Source organism: Saccopteryx leptura, chromosome 9, assembly GCF_036850995.1.
Source record: "Saccopteryx leptura isolate mSacLep1 chromosome 9, mSacLep1_pri_phased_curated, whole genome shotgun sequence".
NCBI classification, from domain to species: domain Eukaryota; kingdom Metazoa; phylum Chordata; class Mammalia; order Chiroptera; family Emballonuridae; genus Saccopteryx; species Saccopteryx leptura.
In genome coordinates, this window is record NC_089511.1 from 54,264,541 (window position 1) to 54,279,914 (window position 15,374).

The 15,374-nt window shown below is 36.7% G+C and overlaps 1 protein-coding gene across 1 annotated transcript in view; it reads right to left on the reverse strand.

Moving 5' to 3' along the window:
• The window catches only part of PCDH15 (protocadherin related 15), a 1,001,489-nt gene that overhangs the window by 717,338 nt on the left and 268,777 nt on the right, over positions 1-15,374 (reverse strand). The window contains exon 3 of the mRNA XM_066348814.1: positions 8,617-8,682. Within this exon, the coding sequence (XP_066204911.1) occupies positions 8,617-8,682 (66 nt within the window). The remainder of the gene's footprint in view (positions 1-8,616; positions 8,683-15,374) is intronic.

The following is a 15,374-nucleotide window of genomic DNA, read 5'->3' on the forward strand; positions in this document are numbered from 1 at the left end:
CAGGGAAGGAGTGACCATATGAATTCAATGTTTCTTTAAATGACCTCCTGCACTTCCTCAGAAGCACGTAATGGTCTATCATACTCAATTATGTTCCTACTCTGGCTCTGGAAATTGCTGTTAACAAGGACCACAGAATACTTTCATTGAATCAGCCATTGCATTCTTTGTTGGCGGCTGCATTCAGATTGTGAAGACTCTCAGCATCATTTTTTATTTCCAGAATTTGCTGTGAGCTCACAAGATTCTTTTAACTTTATGTCTATAAGGAAGACTTAGATTGGTCCTTCTAATTGCTCACATAGATAACAATATTGTTTTGCTTCCGAATCGGTCTATTTTTGTATCATCGTAGTGTTATAGTCAAACCATAACTTTAAAAATGTCTTGTTCCTTCCACTCAACACTGCCCATGTATTTATCTTGTTTCTAAGAATTAGTCCGAACCAATTGTTCCAAAACTTGTGTGAACGGCATTCCGTGGTTGTTTAAAGCAACCAGGACTCAGGTTTGGCAGGAGCTCAGATGCAGGCTCTTAATAGTTCCAGCGTAACTGCTCCTGGACTTTCTCCTTTCAGTAAGGGCTCAATTCCATAAGCAACTCAGAGTCCAGTGAAATTATGGGTAACTAGAACATATATGTACAGAAGGAGAGTTATAAGACTTCAATTTTTTTAGATCAGTTTTAGGTTCACAACAAAAATGAGAGGAAGATACAAGAATTTCTCTTGTATACCTTGCCCCCACATATGTGTAGCTCTCCAATTATCAACATCACTCACTAGAGTTGTACATTTTTTTTTACTAAGGTTGATCTAATATTGACATGTCATAATGACCCAAAGTCTACAGTTTACCTTAGATTTTGTTTTTAGTGTTTTATATTCTATGGGTTTTACAAATGTATAATGATATATCCATCATTAAAATACAGAATATGTTTACTGTCTTGAAAATTTTCTGTGCTCTATCTATTCATCTTTTCCCTGCTCACCCCTAGCAACTACTTATCTTTTTATTTAATCGATAATTTTGCTTTTAACAGAATATCAAATAGTGGAATTACACAGTATGTAGCAGTATGTAGCCTGTTCAGATTGAATTCTTTCACTTAGTAATTGGCATTTAGAGTTCACTATGTCTTTCCATTGGTTGATAGCCTCTTTCTTTTTAGCACTGAATTCATACCAGTTTATTAATCTACTCCTTTACTGAAGGACCTTTTTTGCTTCTAATTTTTGTGCTATTGTGAATAAAGTTTCCATAAGCATCCACATGCAAGATTTTGGATATATATAAATTTTCCAGAAAGGACTTTTAGAAATTCTCATTTTATGAAATAAAAATCATGTATTATAAGTCTATTTCTCTGTATATATTCTTCCCTCCTAATATAATTATGCAATAAACCTGTTCTACATAGTAACTTGAGAGCTTTCTTGTTGTTGTCAAGAACGAGCATGTGTCTTTTATCTGTTGAATTTGAGTCCTTGAAACATGAGGCTTGCTTTCTGGTAGCTCATCAATGATGTACAGGAATTATGGATATGCCCCTGAGGAAAATGACCAAGAAGGGGAAAAACCTAATAAGATTCAGGATGATGAATCCACCTGTTAATTTTTTAATTATTTCAAACACACACACACACACACACATATATATATAAATGCATTTAACATATATATTCACAAAAAGAAGATATTTCCATCTCACAGAGTATAAAAATATTGAAAAATGCAGATACATGAAACAAATCATGAATGTTCTAAACCCATACTTTGATAATTTCTATAAGAAAATTAAGGGCCCTGGCTGGTTGGCTCAGCGGTAGAGCGTCGGCCTGGCGTGTGGGGGACCCGGGTTCGATTCCCAGCCAGGGCACATAGGAGAAGCGCCCATTTGCTTCTCCACCTCCCCCTCCTCTCTGTCTCTCTCTTCCCCTCCCGCAGCCAAGGCTCCATTGGAGCAAAGATGGCTGATGGCCCGGGCGCTGGGGGTGGATCCCGGTCGGGCACATGCGGGAGTCTGTCTGACTGTCTCTCTCCGTTTCTAGCTTCAGAAAAATACAAAAAAAAAAAAAAAAAAATTAAGAAAAAAAAAAAAAAAAAAAGAAAATTAAGAATAGATTAAAAAAAACATAATCATTCAAAAGCTATACTTCACAAGAAGATGTAGATAACAACATGGTTGTTTAGCAATACACATGAATAAAGTGAACCAAGGGCAAGTTGAGCCTGACTAGGCAGTGGCACAATGGATAGAGCATCAGCCTGGGATGCAGAGGACCCAGGTTCAAAACCCCTAGGTCACCACCTTGAGTGCAGGGTCATTGGCTTGAGCAAGGAATCACTGATTCTGCTATAGGCCCCCCCAGTCAAGGCACATACAAGAAAGCCATCAATGAACAACTAAGATGCTGCAATAAAGAATTGACGCTTCTCATTTCTTTTCCTGTCTGTCTGTCCCTATCTGTCCCTCTCTTTGTCTCTCTGTCTCTGTCTCTCTTGATGGAAAAACAAAAAGAACCCCCCTCCCAAAAAACAAGGCAAGTTGACACATAATATTCTTACCAGTTTGGCTTAATTAAGAATAAATGTTTCAAATAGCCCCAGATATATGGAAAAGATTTATATAGGCAGATGGGGATCCTCAAACCCCTCAGCAAGATCTTCTGAGCATGGCTTTTAAGATACTAAGAGGCAGAAAAAGCCCAATAGAAATCAGGGGAACTACCAGATTTTAGGATACACCCTTAAAGGCTCCAACACCCCAAAGGGGTCTCATAGGATGCCATCTGGGTCCTGCTTCAATAGTGGAAAGGAAGGTCATTGAGCTAAAGCCGGCTAGATTTACGTACCTCTGCTGTGAGGAAACAGGGACACTGGAAGGTAGGTTTCCCTCTCGCTCCTCTAAGGGAGAGTTCAGTCTCTTTCAGCCCTTGCTCTAGCCACCTATGACCTAACCTTGCCAAGAATGCTGGGGTTTGTCAATGAACGCTGAAGGTGCCCAGGGCCGTTGGCCCCATCTACGACACTGTGGACGAGCCTAGGGTATTTCTTCCAAGAAGCAGGTAAACTGATCTCATTTGCACAAGGGCCACTTAACTATGTCTTGCCTGAATACTCAGGTTTTTTATTCTTCCCTCGAAGATCTCTGTTGTGGGCGTTGATAGTTCTATTTTCTGCTGCTTTGTTTAATATATAGTGTTTCCTTTATTCCTCCTACCTCAATGCCCCACTCATATTTCAGGCTAGAACCTACTCCTAATTTAGAGCTCTCTTTCCCCCTTTTGCCAACTTCTATTATGAATCTACCTTTGCCACCCAGCTTAGTGTATTCCAAGGTTCTCTTTACCAAGCCACAGTCACAGAGCTCCAGGGAAAAGCAACCTGGTCTCATCTCTCCAGGCAGAGAAGAACAGAAGCTCCATCTCCACACATACTGCAGATGGCTTTTCCAGTCTACCCGAATCATTACCAGCTAGAAGCAGTGGTCACTGGCACTTGGACGTGAGCTGCAAAGTATAGAATTATGACAACAATTCCAGTGTCATGCAGACTTTTCCTGGATGTGGACTTTTCCTGGACTCCTGCTCCTTGGGACAGCTCCTAACAGACTGAACTAGGGTTGGGTTGCATTTATCAGGGACTTGGCATGGTGTTGGGACCAACTTGGACTTGGTGAACTGGTTAAGGACACTACTCCTTTATGGATTCTTGCTGTATTGGCCAAGAGTTTGCTTAAAGGCTTTAATCACTGTAAAAAAAAAATAGAAGACTGGATAAAGAAGATGTGGCACATATACACCATGGTATACTATTCAGCCATAACAAATAATGTCATCAGATCACTTACAACAAAATGGCGGGATTTTGATAACATTATATTGAGTGAAATAAATAAATCAGAAAAAAACAAGAACTGAAGGATTCCACACATTGGTGGGACATAAAAATGAGACTAAGAGACATGGACAAGAGTGTGGTGGTTACGAGGGGCAGGGGGAGGGAAGGGGGGAGGGGGGAGGGGGTAGGGGAGGGGCACAAAGAAAACCAGATAGAAGGTGACGGAGGATAATCTGACTTTAGGTGATGGGTATGCTATATAATTGAATGACAAGATAACCTGGACATATTTTCTTTGAATATATGTACCCTGATTTATTGATGTCACCCCATTAAAATTAATAAAAATTTATTTATTAAAAAAAAAAGAATAAAGGTTTCATTCTGCTTTACTTTCAAGAAGCCCTGGGACCTTTAAAAAAAATGAGTGCTTACTATACTGGTAGAACAGGACACCCACATGTTTTATTACTACCACTTAAAATGCAGGAAAAGAGAATTTAAGAGAGTTTAAGAGCAGGACTAGAATTAATGATGTTATGGCAAGTTTCTTAGATTGCCTAAAAAATATAAAGAAACATTTTCATGGATTGTTTCCTCTAGATTTTTAAGACAAGGACGATTACACAGTACATTATAATATACAGTTCATTTGATCACCATATTTTCAAAATTTAATGTAAAAGAAGAATGTAAAGCAGTTAGCCTCTAGATTGGTTATTTATATTCTTTGTGATGACACTCAAATAACTTTGGCAGCATTCTGAGTAGTTGGCAGTTTCTTCAAAACATGCCACTTAAACAGCACGACATTACTGCATTATATCATGTCACATTCTTCTAAAACTAAAATATTGAGCTTTCACAATAAGCCAACATACAGCAACATCTTTGCAATATCCTATGGCAATGTCTTTATAGAGTTCCTGGGTTCCTTTGAAAGGTAAGATCTAATCAATATAATAGAAAATAAAATATTAGCATAAACATGGCTATAATTATCTTTTTGACAAAATAAGCTCTGTGTAGAATCATATCTGAAAGCAAAATTATTTAGTTAAACTTAATGTTTTAGTTCAGCTCATGTTTAAGGGAATTGGTGAACAATAAGAAAATAAAATGTGGATTGGCCTTCTATCTTTTATTTTTTTTTAAATCTATCTAGTTTAAAAGAAAACTTTTATTATAGAATATTTAGAAAATAGAGATTTGTTCACAGAAATATAGTTAACTATTAATAAACTATAATTCTACTTGTGAGGTAGAAATTTTTTCTGGTATAGTATTTTTATGTTTCCTTTTCTTCAGACATACATAGGAATTATTTCCAACATCCTTAAATGTGTTATAATTATTATTAACTTTGTATGCTTTCATGCTCAATAGGTATTGATTTTTAAAAAATAAATTTAAGAACCAATTTTTATGGTTTCTTAATTGTTACTAATAGATATTTAAATTTGTTTAAACAGAAACCAGCAAAACTGCAGACATTTTTGGCCTATTCCAAAAGATATGCAAGTAAAAAAAAAAAAAATTATACCAAGTCTTCAAAGGAGTATGTTGGGCAAATAAGTTTGTAAAATATGATTTTTATGTTTGCTTGCTTATAATTTGCATTGGGGGCTGGGCAGCACCATGAATCTGTGGTCTGTAATTGCAAATTATCTTCCTGTTTAGGAAGGGCTATTGTTTTGCTAATGTTTGCTGGAGGAGAGATTTTCTTGCCAGAAAGTTTTAAAAAGAGAAGAAGGAGAAGAGGCAGAAAGAAGCCATGTTTGCAGAGTGAGAAAGGAGAGAATGCAGAGTGCTGAAGAAGAGGCCAGTTTTGCAGAGAAAGAAGCCCTGTTGGCAGGGAAACAGAAGGTGTGCAGATGGGGAACCAGAGCTGAGGGGCTTTGTGAGCTCTGCTGAGACTGATGGGACCTTGATTCTAGGAGAAACTGGAAAAGATTCTCCTGGTTGTGCAACCAGAGAATGTGTCAGTGGCTTTGGGAGCCCTGAGTGAAGGGAAGTGTTTTCCCTGTGTGTGTTGCTCGTCAGCCGATGAGAGACTTTAATAAAGAAGTGGCCCACCATTTTTTGGCTCCACTGTTTCTTTACCATCTGCCCGAATTCAATGAGAACCTGCACATGCATGGCCATGACGGCCATGACTACTGGCCATAAAGGAATGTTTCTAATGATGTATCATTATATATAATCCAATAATCTAATGATTAAATCCATAATGACATGAACAATGCAGGTATTATATATAATATATATTATAGAAGTTTTAAATATGTGTAGGTTGAATTCTATGAAAACCACAGTCTTTTATATTTGACAATTCTTTTTTTTAAGTATAATTTTGGAAAACACAATGCCTAGAATAGATAGAAAGTGCAAAACAAACAAGAATAGAAGTTCCATTTTGGAATTAGTAGATAAAATAAGCCACAGAGCCTATTCCCACACTTTGAATAGTTTGAATTAAAAAACAGCACTGAAGAGAGATTATTATTTCACTGCTGCCTAGTAGAGGAGAATTTTTAATTTATACCAGGGGTCTCCAAACTTTTTACACAGGGGGCCAGTTCACTGTCCCTCAGACCGTTGGAGGGCCGGACTATAAAAAAAAACTATGAGGCCCTGGCCGGTTGGCTCAGTGGTAGAGCGTCGGCCTGGCATGCAGAAGTCCAGGGTTCGATTCCCGGCCAGGGCACACAGGAGAAGCACCCATCTGCTTCTCCACCCCTCCCCCTCTCCTTCCTCTCTGTCTCTCTCTTCCCCTCCCACAGCCAAGGCTCTGTTGGAGCAGAGATGGCCCGGGCGCTGGGGATGGCTCCTTGGCCTCTGTCCCAGGCACTAGAGTGGCTCTGGTCACGGCAGAGCGACGCCCTGGAGGGGCAGAGCATCGCCCCCTGGTGGGCAGAGCGTCACCCCCTGGTGGGCCTGCCGGGTGGATCCCGGTTGGGCGCATGCGGGAGTGTGTCTGACTGTCTCTCCCCGTTTCTAGCTTCAGAAAAATACAAAAAAAAAACAAAAAAAAAAAACAAACAACAAAAATCTATGAACTGCACATATCTTATTTTAAATTAAAAAACAAAACGGGAACAAATACAATATTTAAAATAAAGAACAAGTAAATTTAAATCAACAAACTGACCAGTATTTCAATGGGAACTATGCTCCTCTCACTAACCACCAATGAAAGAGGTGCCCCTTCTGGAAGTGCGGCTGGGGCCGGATAAATGGCCTCAGGGGGCCGCATGCGGCCCACGGGCCGTAGTTTGGGGACCCCTGATTTATACATTAAAGTTACAGGTACTGAAAGGTATTGTGAAAAAAAGTTCTGATTATATTTATTTTTTATTTGATAAGAGAAATATTTTTAAAAACTTAATATGAAATAGGTATTGATTATTAATTATGGTAGACAACCTGTATTAAAATGCATACTTCTTCGTCTGCTCTAGACTTTGTCAGTTTTTCTCTTCCCATGCACTTTCACTCTTCCCATTAACCATTTCTAAATTGCCAAGTCTAATAAACTATGGATTCTAATCCTTACCAAATTCCAGGCAATTTAATTTAGCAGTATAAGGCTAACAGGTGGTCCACTTCTTTTGGAGGAATGTAATATATTTCCGTTTGACGACTGAGGAGCCACTGAGCCACTTCACCCGCAGGTGTTGTAAGGTACCAAAAACTACAGAATTAATATTAATATTTTAAGAGGCTTGGAGAACATTTTATTAATTTGGGTTAAGATGTGCAAAGAAATTGTGAGAATAGTCTCTGTACTGTGTGATTGGCATAGTCAGGATGGCCCTTGGCATTGTATTATAAATGCAAAGGGGAAGAAAACATAGATCCACAGACATTCCACCACACCTGTGGGGAAAGGGGTGAATGGCTAGCCAGGTACAGGGAGAGAAAAGCCAAAATAAACCTTTCCTTATAGCAATGAGCCATTTTCAGGCATTTGTCCCCACCGAAAGTATCTGTCCTATGTAAATGCGTGTGGTTACCATGTGTGACTCTGGACAGAGAGATAGCAGATAAACACTAGATAATATAGGAATGCCTTTAATATGTAAAGAGACATCTTTCTACTACTGTGTTGGCTTGTAAATTTTGTTTTCTCCAAAAGGATGTATGGCTTGCAAATTGAACGTGGTCCTATCATGTTAAAGGACATATGGCTATAACCAATAGTGGTAAAGGGGCTCCTAATTACAATTTTTGCTTCTGTACTTCCCACTTACAAAACTATAAAAACTAAGTAGAACAAAAGACCGGCGCGCTTTCCTTCAGATTCCTGTTGGCGTTTCCGCCTTCTGGCCAAGCTAGACAATAAAGCTTTGATGTGTAACCGATGGACCTTGTTCGTGTCTGCAATGTTTTGGGTCCCTCTGTATTAGGATTAACAATGACTAGGTGATTATATGCACAATAGTTAACTCTACCTATTGACAAAAAAATATTCCAGCCGGTATCTGGATACATTCCTGGACTGATCCTCAACCAAATGACTTATTCACAATCAAAATTAAGCAACTACCTAGTCATTGAAAGAGTTTCTCATAATATAATCCAAGTAAAGCATTACCAAGGAATGGCAATATTTAAACCCTTACAGGGGAGAAATTAAAGGGAGCTCTTTGTGAGTTTGGGTTGAAACTTTTATTTAGTTCCCGTATTTCCACACATAACAAATATGGCATTGAAATGAAAAGAAATCTCTCTTAGATAAATAAATTGTAAAATATATAACTCACTCACCATTCCGACTCTCTTCATCAATAGCAACTATGGTAGCTGGCGGTCCTCCCCTAGCTAGTTTGCAGTCTAAAGAGAGAAGACAAACGAAGGTAAGAAGTCACACCTGCAGGAGCACTCATCCTGAGATCAAATTCATTGAGATGTATAGTAACAATTAAAAAGAATAAAGCCTGAAATCAAATTAATATGTACCACTTTTTTCAACAACTTTTTTTTATAAGAACCATCTAGATTGCCTACCATATTATATAACACAGTCACTGTGCATACCATGAAACTATTAAAATTTTACTGAGAAAACACTAGCAGAGACCACTGGAGAGCAAAAGTCTTTCAGGACAGATGTAATGGGATGGCAATTTTACTAAAAGAAATAACATAAAGAAATGATTAACAAAGATAAGTTGTAATTAAAGCTTCACAACAGAAACAACTATAATTGGACTTTAGCTGTGATAAAATGTGTAATTAAAATAGTGAATAAAATTTTAACAATGTTCTAAAGAGAATAAAACAAAGATAGACAAGCAATGCTAATGTGGTTATTTGGAATTTTAATTTTTTTCATCTTACCCTCATATTGTGAGTCTGGAGTCAAAAGTATAGAGTCATCAATGGAAGCAGATCAGAAAAAAATAGGAGAAAGAAAGGAAGAAAGAATATATGTATATATTTAGTGAGGGTTTACAGATATAAGTAGCATTATATAATAACAGATATACCACCAAATGACTTGTGGACAAGAAATATATAAGAATTGTATAACAAATATTGAAATTCTAATACTATAGTAACATATTAACTTGATTATACTACCTGAAAATAATATAAAGTACATGTTTATGTTTCTAAAAAAAGTAAATACAAATTACTTGTGATAGTCTGTTATTCTATGTTGCAAACACCTTAAGAATAGTGTCTATCAATCAGTACTAATTCATTATTTTAAACACTGCTAATACCCTGCCAATAATCACATGATAATGTACATACAAGTATTATCATGAGCTATAATATCCATGAAAATTAAAGTGTGATAATTTGCTTGCAAGATGTCAAATGTACACTTCTGAGACATAAAGCACTTTCCTAGGAGGTGCTCTGTCTTCCTGACAGGGGTGTGTTATGCAGTTAATTGTACTTGGTGCACTCCTGTGACTACAGCATAAATCAAATTGTCTTAAAGTTACTGAAGTATGTGTGTTATCTGGGAGATGATTTCAAGGTTTATTATTTATTTATTTGTGAAACTTCTGTTTATTATGCACATGGGCATAAATAATAAAGCCTTTGGCAAGTGCTCTTTTATATTTTAAGGTGTGTGCCCTCTCAAATGAAGCTTACAATCGCAGAGGTCTACAATTTTTCATCCTTGTCAATATTCAAGGGGTTTCAAGCCACTGTTTAAACCTAAAATATATCTGATTTTGAATACCCCTTCTTTCCCTTCCTACACCCCTCCTATACAGCACAGCTGCTCACCATAAGTCATTATTATTCTAATAGTGGTCTTCTCGCCTATCTCCCAGAATCTTTGTTCTCATGCTGTGTTCATCTATTCATTCTACAAGAACGTTTTTCATGGACCCCAAGTCAAAGGTAAAACCATGCTATTTCTTGGCACAAATACATTATAAATACATTATTTTAACATTTCAAAGGATAGTATGGTCTCTTTATACTTTGGAATTAAGTACCATGCACTTCTGTCACATCAGATCCCTTATTCTTGCTGGCTCATACTTTGGATTTTTCAGGAAGTTTTGTTACCTAGATTAATCTCTGACTCTACTTCTGTCTGGCAAATCTCTGCTTCTCTTGGTGAAACTAGATTTCACCTATACCATGAAAACTCACTCAAATCCCAATCAACCTTTATCTTTCTTCCCATTTTTATAATATTTTGTTTATCTAGTTTCTTATTGCTTTATGCACTCAAAATTATTCATTCAATCAAAGTTGTAGTTTAATTACTATTACAACTATTCTATGCTAAACCTGGGAATCAAAATCAACAGTTCCTTTTTGCAAAGATCTCGAATGGGGAAGGTTAGAATATGTACACAAACAACCACACAGGTAGAGTACAACGTGGTATACGTGGAGTCAATTCTTTAATAAATTTGCTAACAACACAAGTGCTTATAAGAAAAAGACAATGCATACAGGGAGTGAAAATGGGATAATGAGAAGACAGACACAATTTGTGAGGTGAGAATAAAGAAAACCTGACCAGTTCTTGTAAGAAACAATTCTTGAATTACCAAACATCTCTTTCATTTGTATTTTAGAGAGAAGTGATTTTTCAAGACTATTACCTCTTCTTATATATATGGTCACTGCCTTATTTAGGAGCATCTTCACTACAGAGAGTAGACATTCACATTGTTTATATTGGTAGAAGTACAGATATGTAACCAATAACTTTTAGGGGCAGGCAAGATGAAAGAAAAGAAGGATGGAGTTGAATGTAAATATTTAAAACTTTTTTCAGTTGGTTACTATTTTTATATTAAATTTATGGACAGATTTTTCTTTAAAATCTCCCTTATCCTTTCCAGTCTCATAGTTTATTTTCTAGCCTTCATCAACAACGTGTGTGTTTGCTATGCCATTTGTTGAAACTCTCTCTTCTGATTTTCCTGGTTAACTTCCACTTCTCTTTCAAGAACTAGGCAAGGCATCACCTCTTCTAGAAAATATTCTTACTTCTCAGTCTAGATTAATTGCATCCTCTTTGTATTCCAACAGTACTCAATGCATCACATTGGAAAATAGTGTACCTTTATCACAACAACTCCTTTAGATCAAGTCTGTGTCACATTCATCTTAGTAACCTCAGAACCTGGCAACAGTTGGTCCTGAAAAAGGTTTGATTTTTTTTTGAATTAGTCTACCCAGCTACAAACTCCCATAAACATCCCTCTCTGAGAGCTGCTCAGAAGTCTGAGCTCATTATGTATTCACAAGCAGAAACAGCCTGAGTAAAGGCTCCGCTACATTTCCTACCCTTTGAGATGACTTCCACTAAGCTTTATAAATCCAGCAGGTTGCAAGTCCCCTCAGTAAAATGCTTTTATATCCAACAAGAATTTTATTCCAGATCAAACCAAATATAATTAACTATTTAAAGACTAGCAACACTAATAGAAATTAGTCAAATACATAAAAATAATCACTTATTAATAATACTGTTCACAACAGCCAAAATGTTTGCTTTGAAATGATGCATTCATGAAAGTATAATTAATTAGTTTTGAAATACACAAAAATATTTAATAATAAGTATATTCAGAATTGTCTTGGAAAAAAGTACTATTATGTATGAAAAATATCCAAATGAAGATCAAAGTGAAGACTAAAAAGCAATTTGGGGACCTGGTGACCCTGTTCTCTATGGTCTATGGATTATCTGCCTCAGGAAAAACAGATTAGCTGATGATGCTTGTACCTCGGAAACTGACTTTCTTAATCTATTTAATTTCACCCTTGACTGTTTTTGTTCAATAACAAATTCATTGTTTTCCATGACTAAAATTTCTACATTCTCAGATCCCTACCCAATTCCCACATCCAATGTGATTAAAAGTGCAAGATATGAATGCAAATACCTGAATGCTCAGTGACTTATTTCTTCAAATTTGTTATCAAGCTAAAAATAAGCCATACATTTTTAAATAACCTTATGTAAAAATCAAAGTTAAAACCAAAAAGAAGTATTAGAAAGATATGTAATGACTGGTTTCAGAGGGACTAGACCTGTGATATATTGTCACAAACAGTTCACACAAAGGCAAAAGTCCAAAGAGAGCCAAAGATGCTTATTCCTTATCTAGAAGTGAGGTCAGGAAAACCTTATTCCCACCTTAGCCTATTCTCAAATTTCCCTTTTCATACCAATGTGTTTTCAATAAAAATTAAAAACTATTCACATTTTCCCTTTGTTAACACAGCAATTACCATTAATATGTTAACTTGCACGTTATATTTCCTGTCCAGACAACACAGGCACTAGTAATTTCAAAGGTGAATTAAATAACACTACAAAATAGAATTTCAGGTGCTATCCCAGTCCATACCTGGTCTCTTCCAGTATGTGTTATTTTACTAAATGGCACAGTTTTGCACCATGTTGCATAATCCAGAAACCAGGGTCCCCTTCGAGCCTGCCCATCTCCCTCACGTTCCTATATTGAATCTATCAGTAAAACCTGATATACACATAGTATAAAATCGTAACATAGGAAATTTTTGTCTTACATATTAACTCTAATCCAAAAGAAGAGGCGTTTGACCCTGAAATTTATTGTCTAAAGCTACAATCAACAAAGACATAGAGTTAGACCATGAGTGAAAAAAAGTAAAATAAACTGAATAAACTAAAGGACATAACAAGTAAGTTATTATTTTCAATTTAAGAATAAGTTATGCTTTTTATAATTATGAGAGGGAACAGAGTTTGTTACCTCACAAAAATGACTATTTTGGGCTATTTTAAGGTGGTTATTTTTAAGAAATGAAAAATATAAAATAAGCCTTTGATTTTCCCCCTAACTGCCTAACAGAATTAAAGCAGTGAGATATTATCATAGATAACTATAGTTTAATATAAACTAGTGTGTGATAGACTGGGAGGAACTTAGCAAGACCAATTAAAGTTTTCTATGTGTTCTATTGTTACAGATGGCCCAGTAAACATTTGTTTACCAAATATTTGCATTTTTATATCTATGTGAATTGCTTTCTTCCCCTTTGAGGTCTCAAACCACAATGAGTCCTCTTCTTAACTTAAGATGGCACCTAAGCCTAACTGCTTGATTTGTCCTCAGGTTCCATATTCTTATAAAACTCTTTTATGTACATTTATAATAATTGTAGTTATTTTTTCCTGTTAATCTGTCTCATGTTAATTTGATGATGAGACCAGCCAGAAGAATTTAGAATAGTAGAAGAAAAATTATTTTTCTTACCCATAATTATTCTGCCAGCATTAGCACTTAATGTTTTCAAATTCTACTGTAGAGGGAGAAAGGAACATTTTATGATGCCTTAGTGTCATCATTAATTGGATTATATAATTTGTTTAAGATGTTCCAAGAGTATGGTCTAGTAATGCCCACTGAAGTCATTAAACGATTATCGCTCTACCTCTTTGCTCTCATTAGCACAATTTACTACACAGGCGATGGCCCTTCCAGTCTTTATATTTGTTTTGTTATTATTTACTTCATTTTATTCTAATTGGTCTATTGTTGGTCAAATAATTTTGTAGATGTGATTTTTATGTTTGCTCGCTTATAGTTTGCATTGGGGACTGGGCAATGCCGGATATAGTGGTCTGTCAGGTTGCAGGTCCCCTTCCTGCTTGGGAGGGGCCATTGTCTTGCTAATGTTTACTGGAAGGGAGATTCTGCCCCACCACTGAGAAGTAAGTACAGTAGGATTTATTTTTTCTGCTCCCTTATCCCTTGCCCTCCATGGGAAAAGCAGGTTTTCTGCTTTTCCCTTGGCTTTTCTTGTGGCTTGCCTGTCTTGGTGAGTGTTGAGCAGATAAAGTTATTTTTTTTTTTACCCTTATTGTTAAAGATGGCCACTGCCCTCACTTGATACAGCTAGTTGCCCTTCTTGCTTGGAAGGGGTGTGGTTATGCTAAAGTGTGTTGGGGGAGGGCTTTCGCGTCAAAAGGTTTTAAAAGGGGGAGCTAGGAAGCCAATTTGGAGAGAGTGGCCACATTCTTGCAGGGAGGAAGAGCCCATGGAGGCAGGGCAGGGAGACCATGTGGAGGAGGCAGCCAGAATGGTGGAATGATGAAGGTAAAGCCAGTTTGCACAGGAGAAGGAGATAGGGAACAGAGGTGAATAAGACTGGTGAGGTGGAAGCCTTTGATTCTAGGAAAACTCAGATGATTCAGTGGCTTTGGGAGCCTTGAATGGAAAGGGAAGTGTGTTTCCCATTGTGTGTATTTACTTGTTTCCTGGGTGCAAGCTAGGATTAAAGGAAAATGGCCCCTTAGTTTTTGACTCAGTTGCTTTAATATCATCAGTCCAAATCAAACCTGAACCTGTGTTGGCCAGGTGGCTTTGATGGTGGCTGTGAATACTGGCTATACAGTGAGTCACCAATAAGCAGAATGGCCCATCATCCTCCAACTCTGCTGTTTCTTTACCATCTGCTTGAATTCAATGAGAACCTCCGTGTGAGTGGCCACAATGGCAGAGGCTCCTGGCCTTACATCTATCAACAACAGTAGAACTGTACATGGATGGCATTTGGTGAGAGAGAAAAATCCATATTATACTTAAGTAAAAAGATGTAAGTAATCGAAAGATAAGTCGGTAGCTATAGGAGGAAGGTAGGGAAAGAAATAGTGGAAGTCTGATCAGATCAAGTAAATATTTGAAGGTTATTTTTGTTTATGAGAATATTAGTATATGATATTATATTATACTTTTATGTAAATAAATTATCATATATGTTAGTTTATATACCTAAATATAATTTTTTATATGTAATTCATTCTAAATGATCTAGAATTATTCAGTGTTTTCTTCCATAGGTGGTGATAGTTTTTTCTTACATATCTGAACTTCCAGCAAGTGACCATGACTAGATTTGAGAAATTTAGGATAAATGGAAAATTTTTGGTTTGAAGTATAATGTCACCACTGCCCTCAGAAAAAGCAGCAGGATATTATGGTTATGGGTAGTGGCTTTGGGAGATACACTAAGTTCAGTATTAGACACATTTTATTACTTGT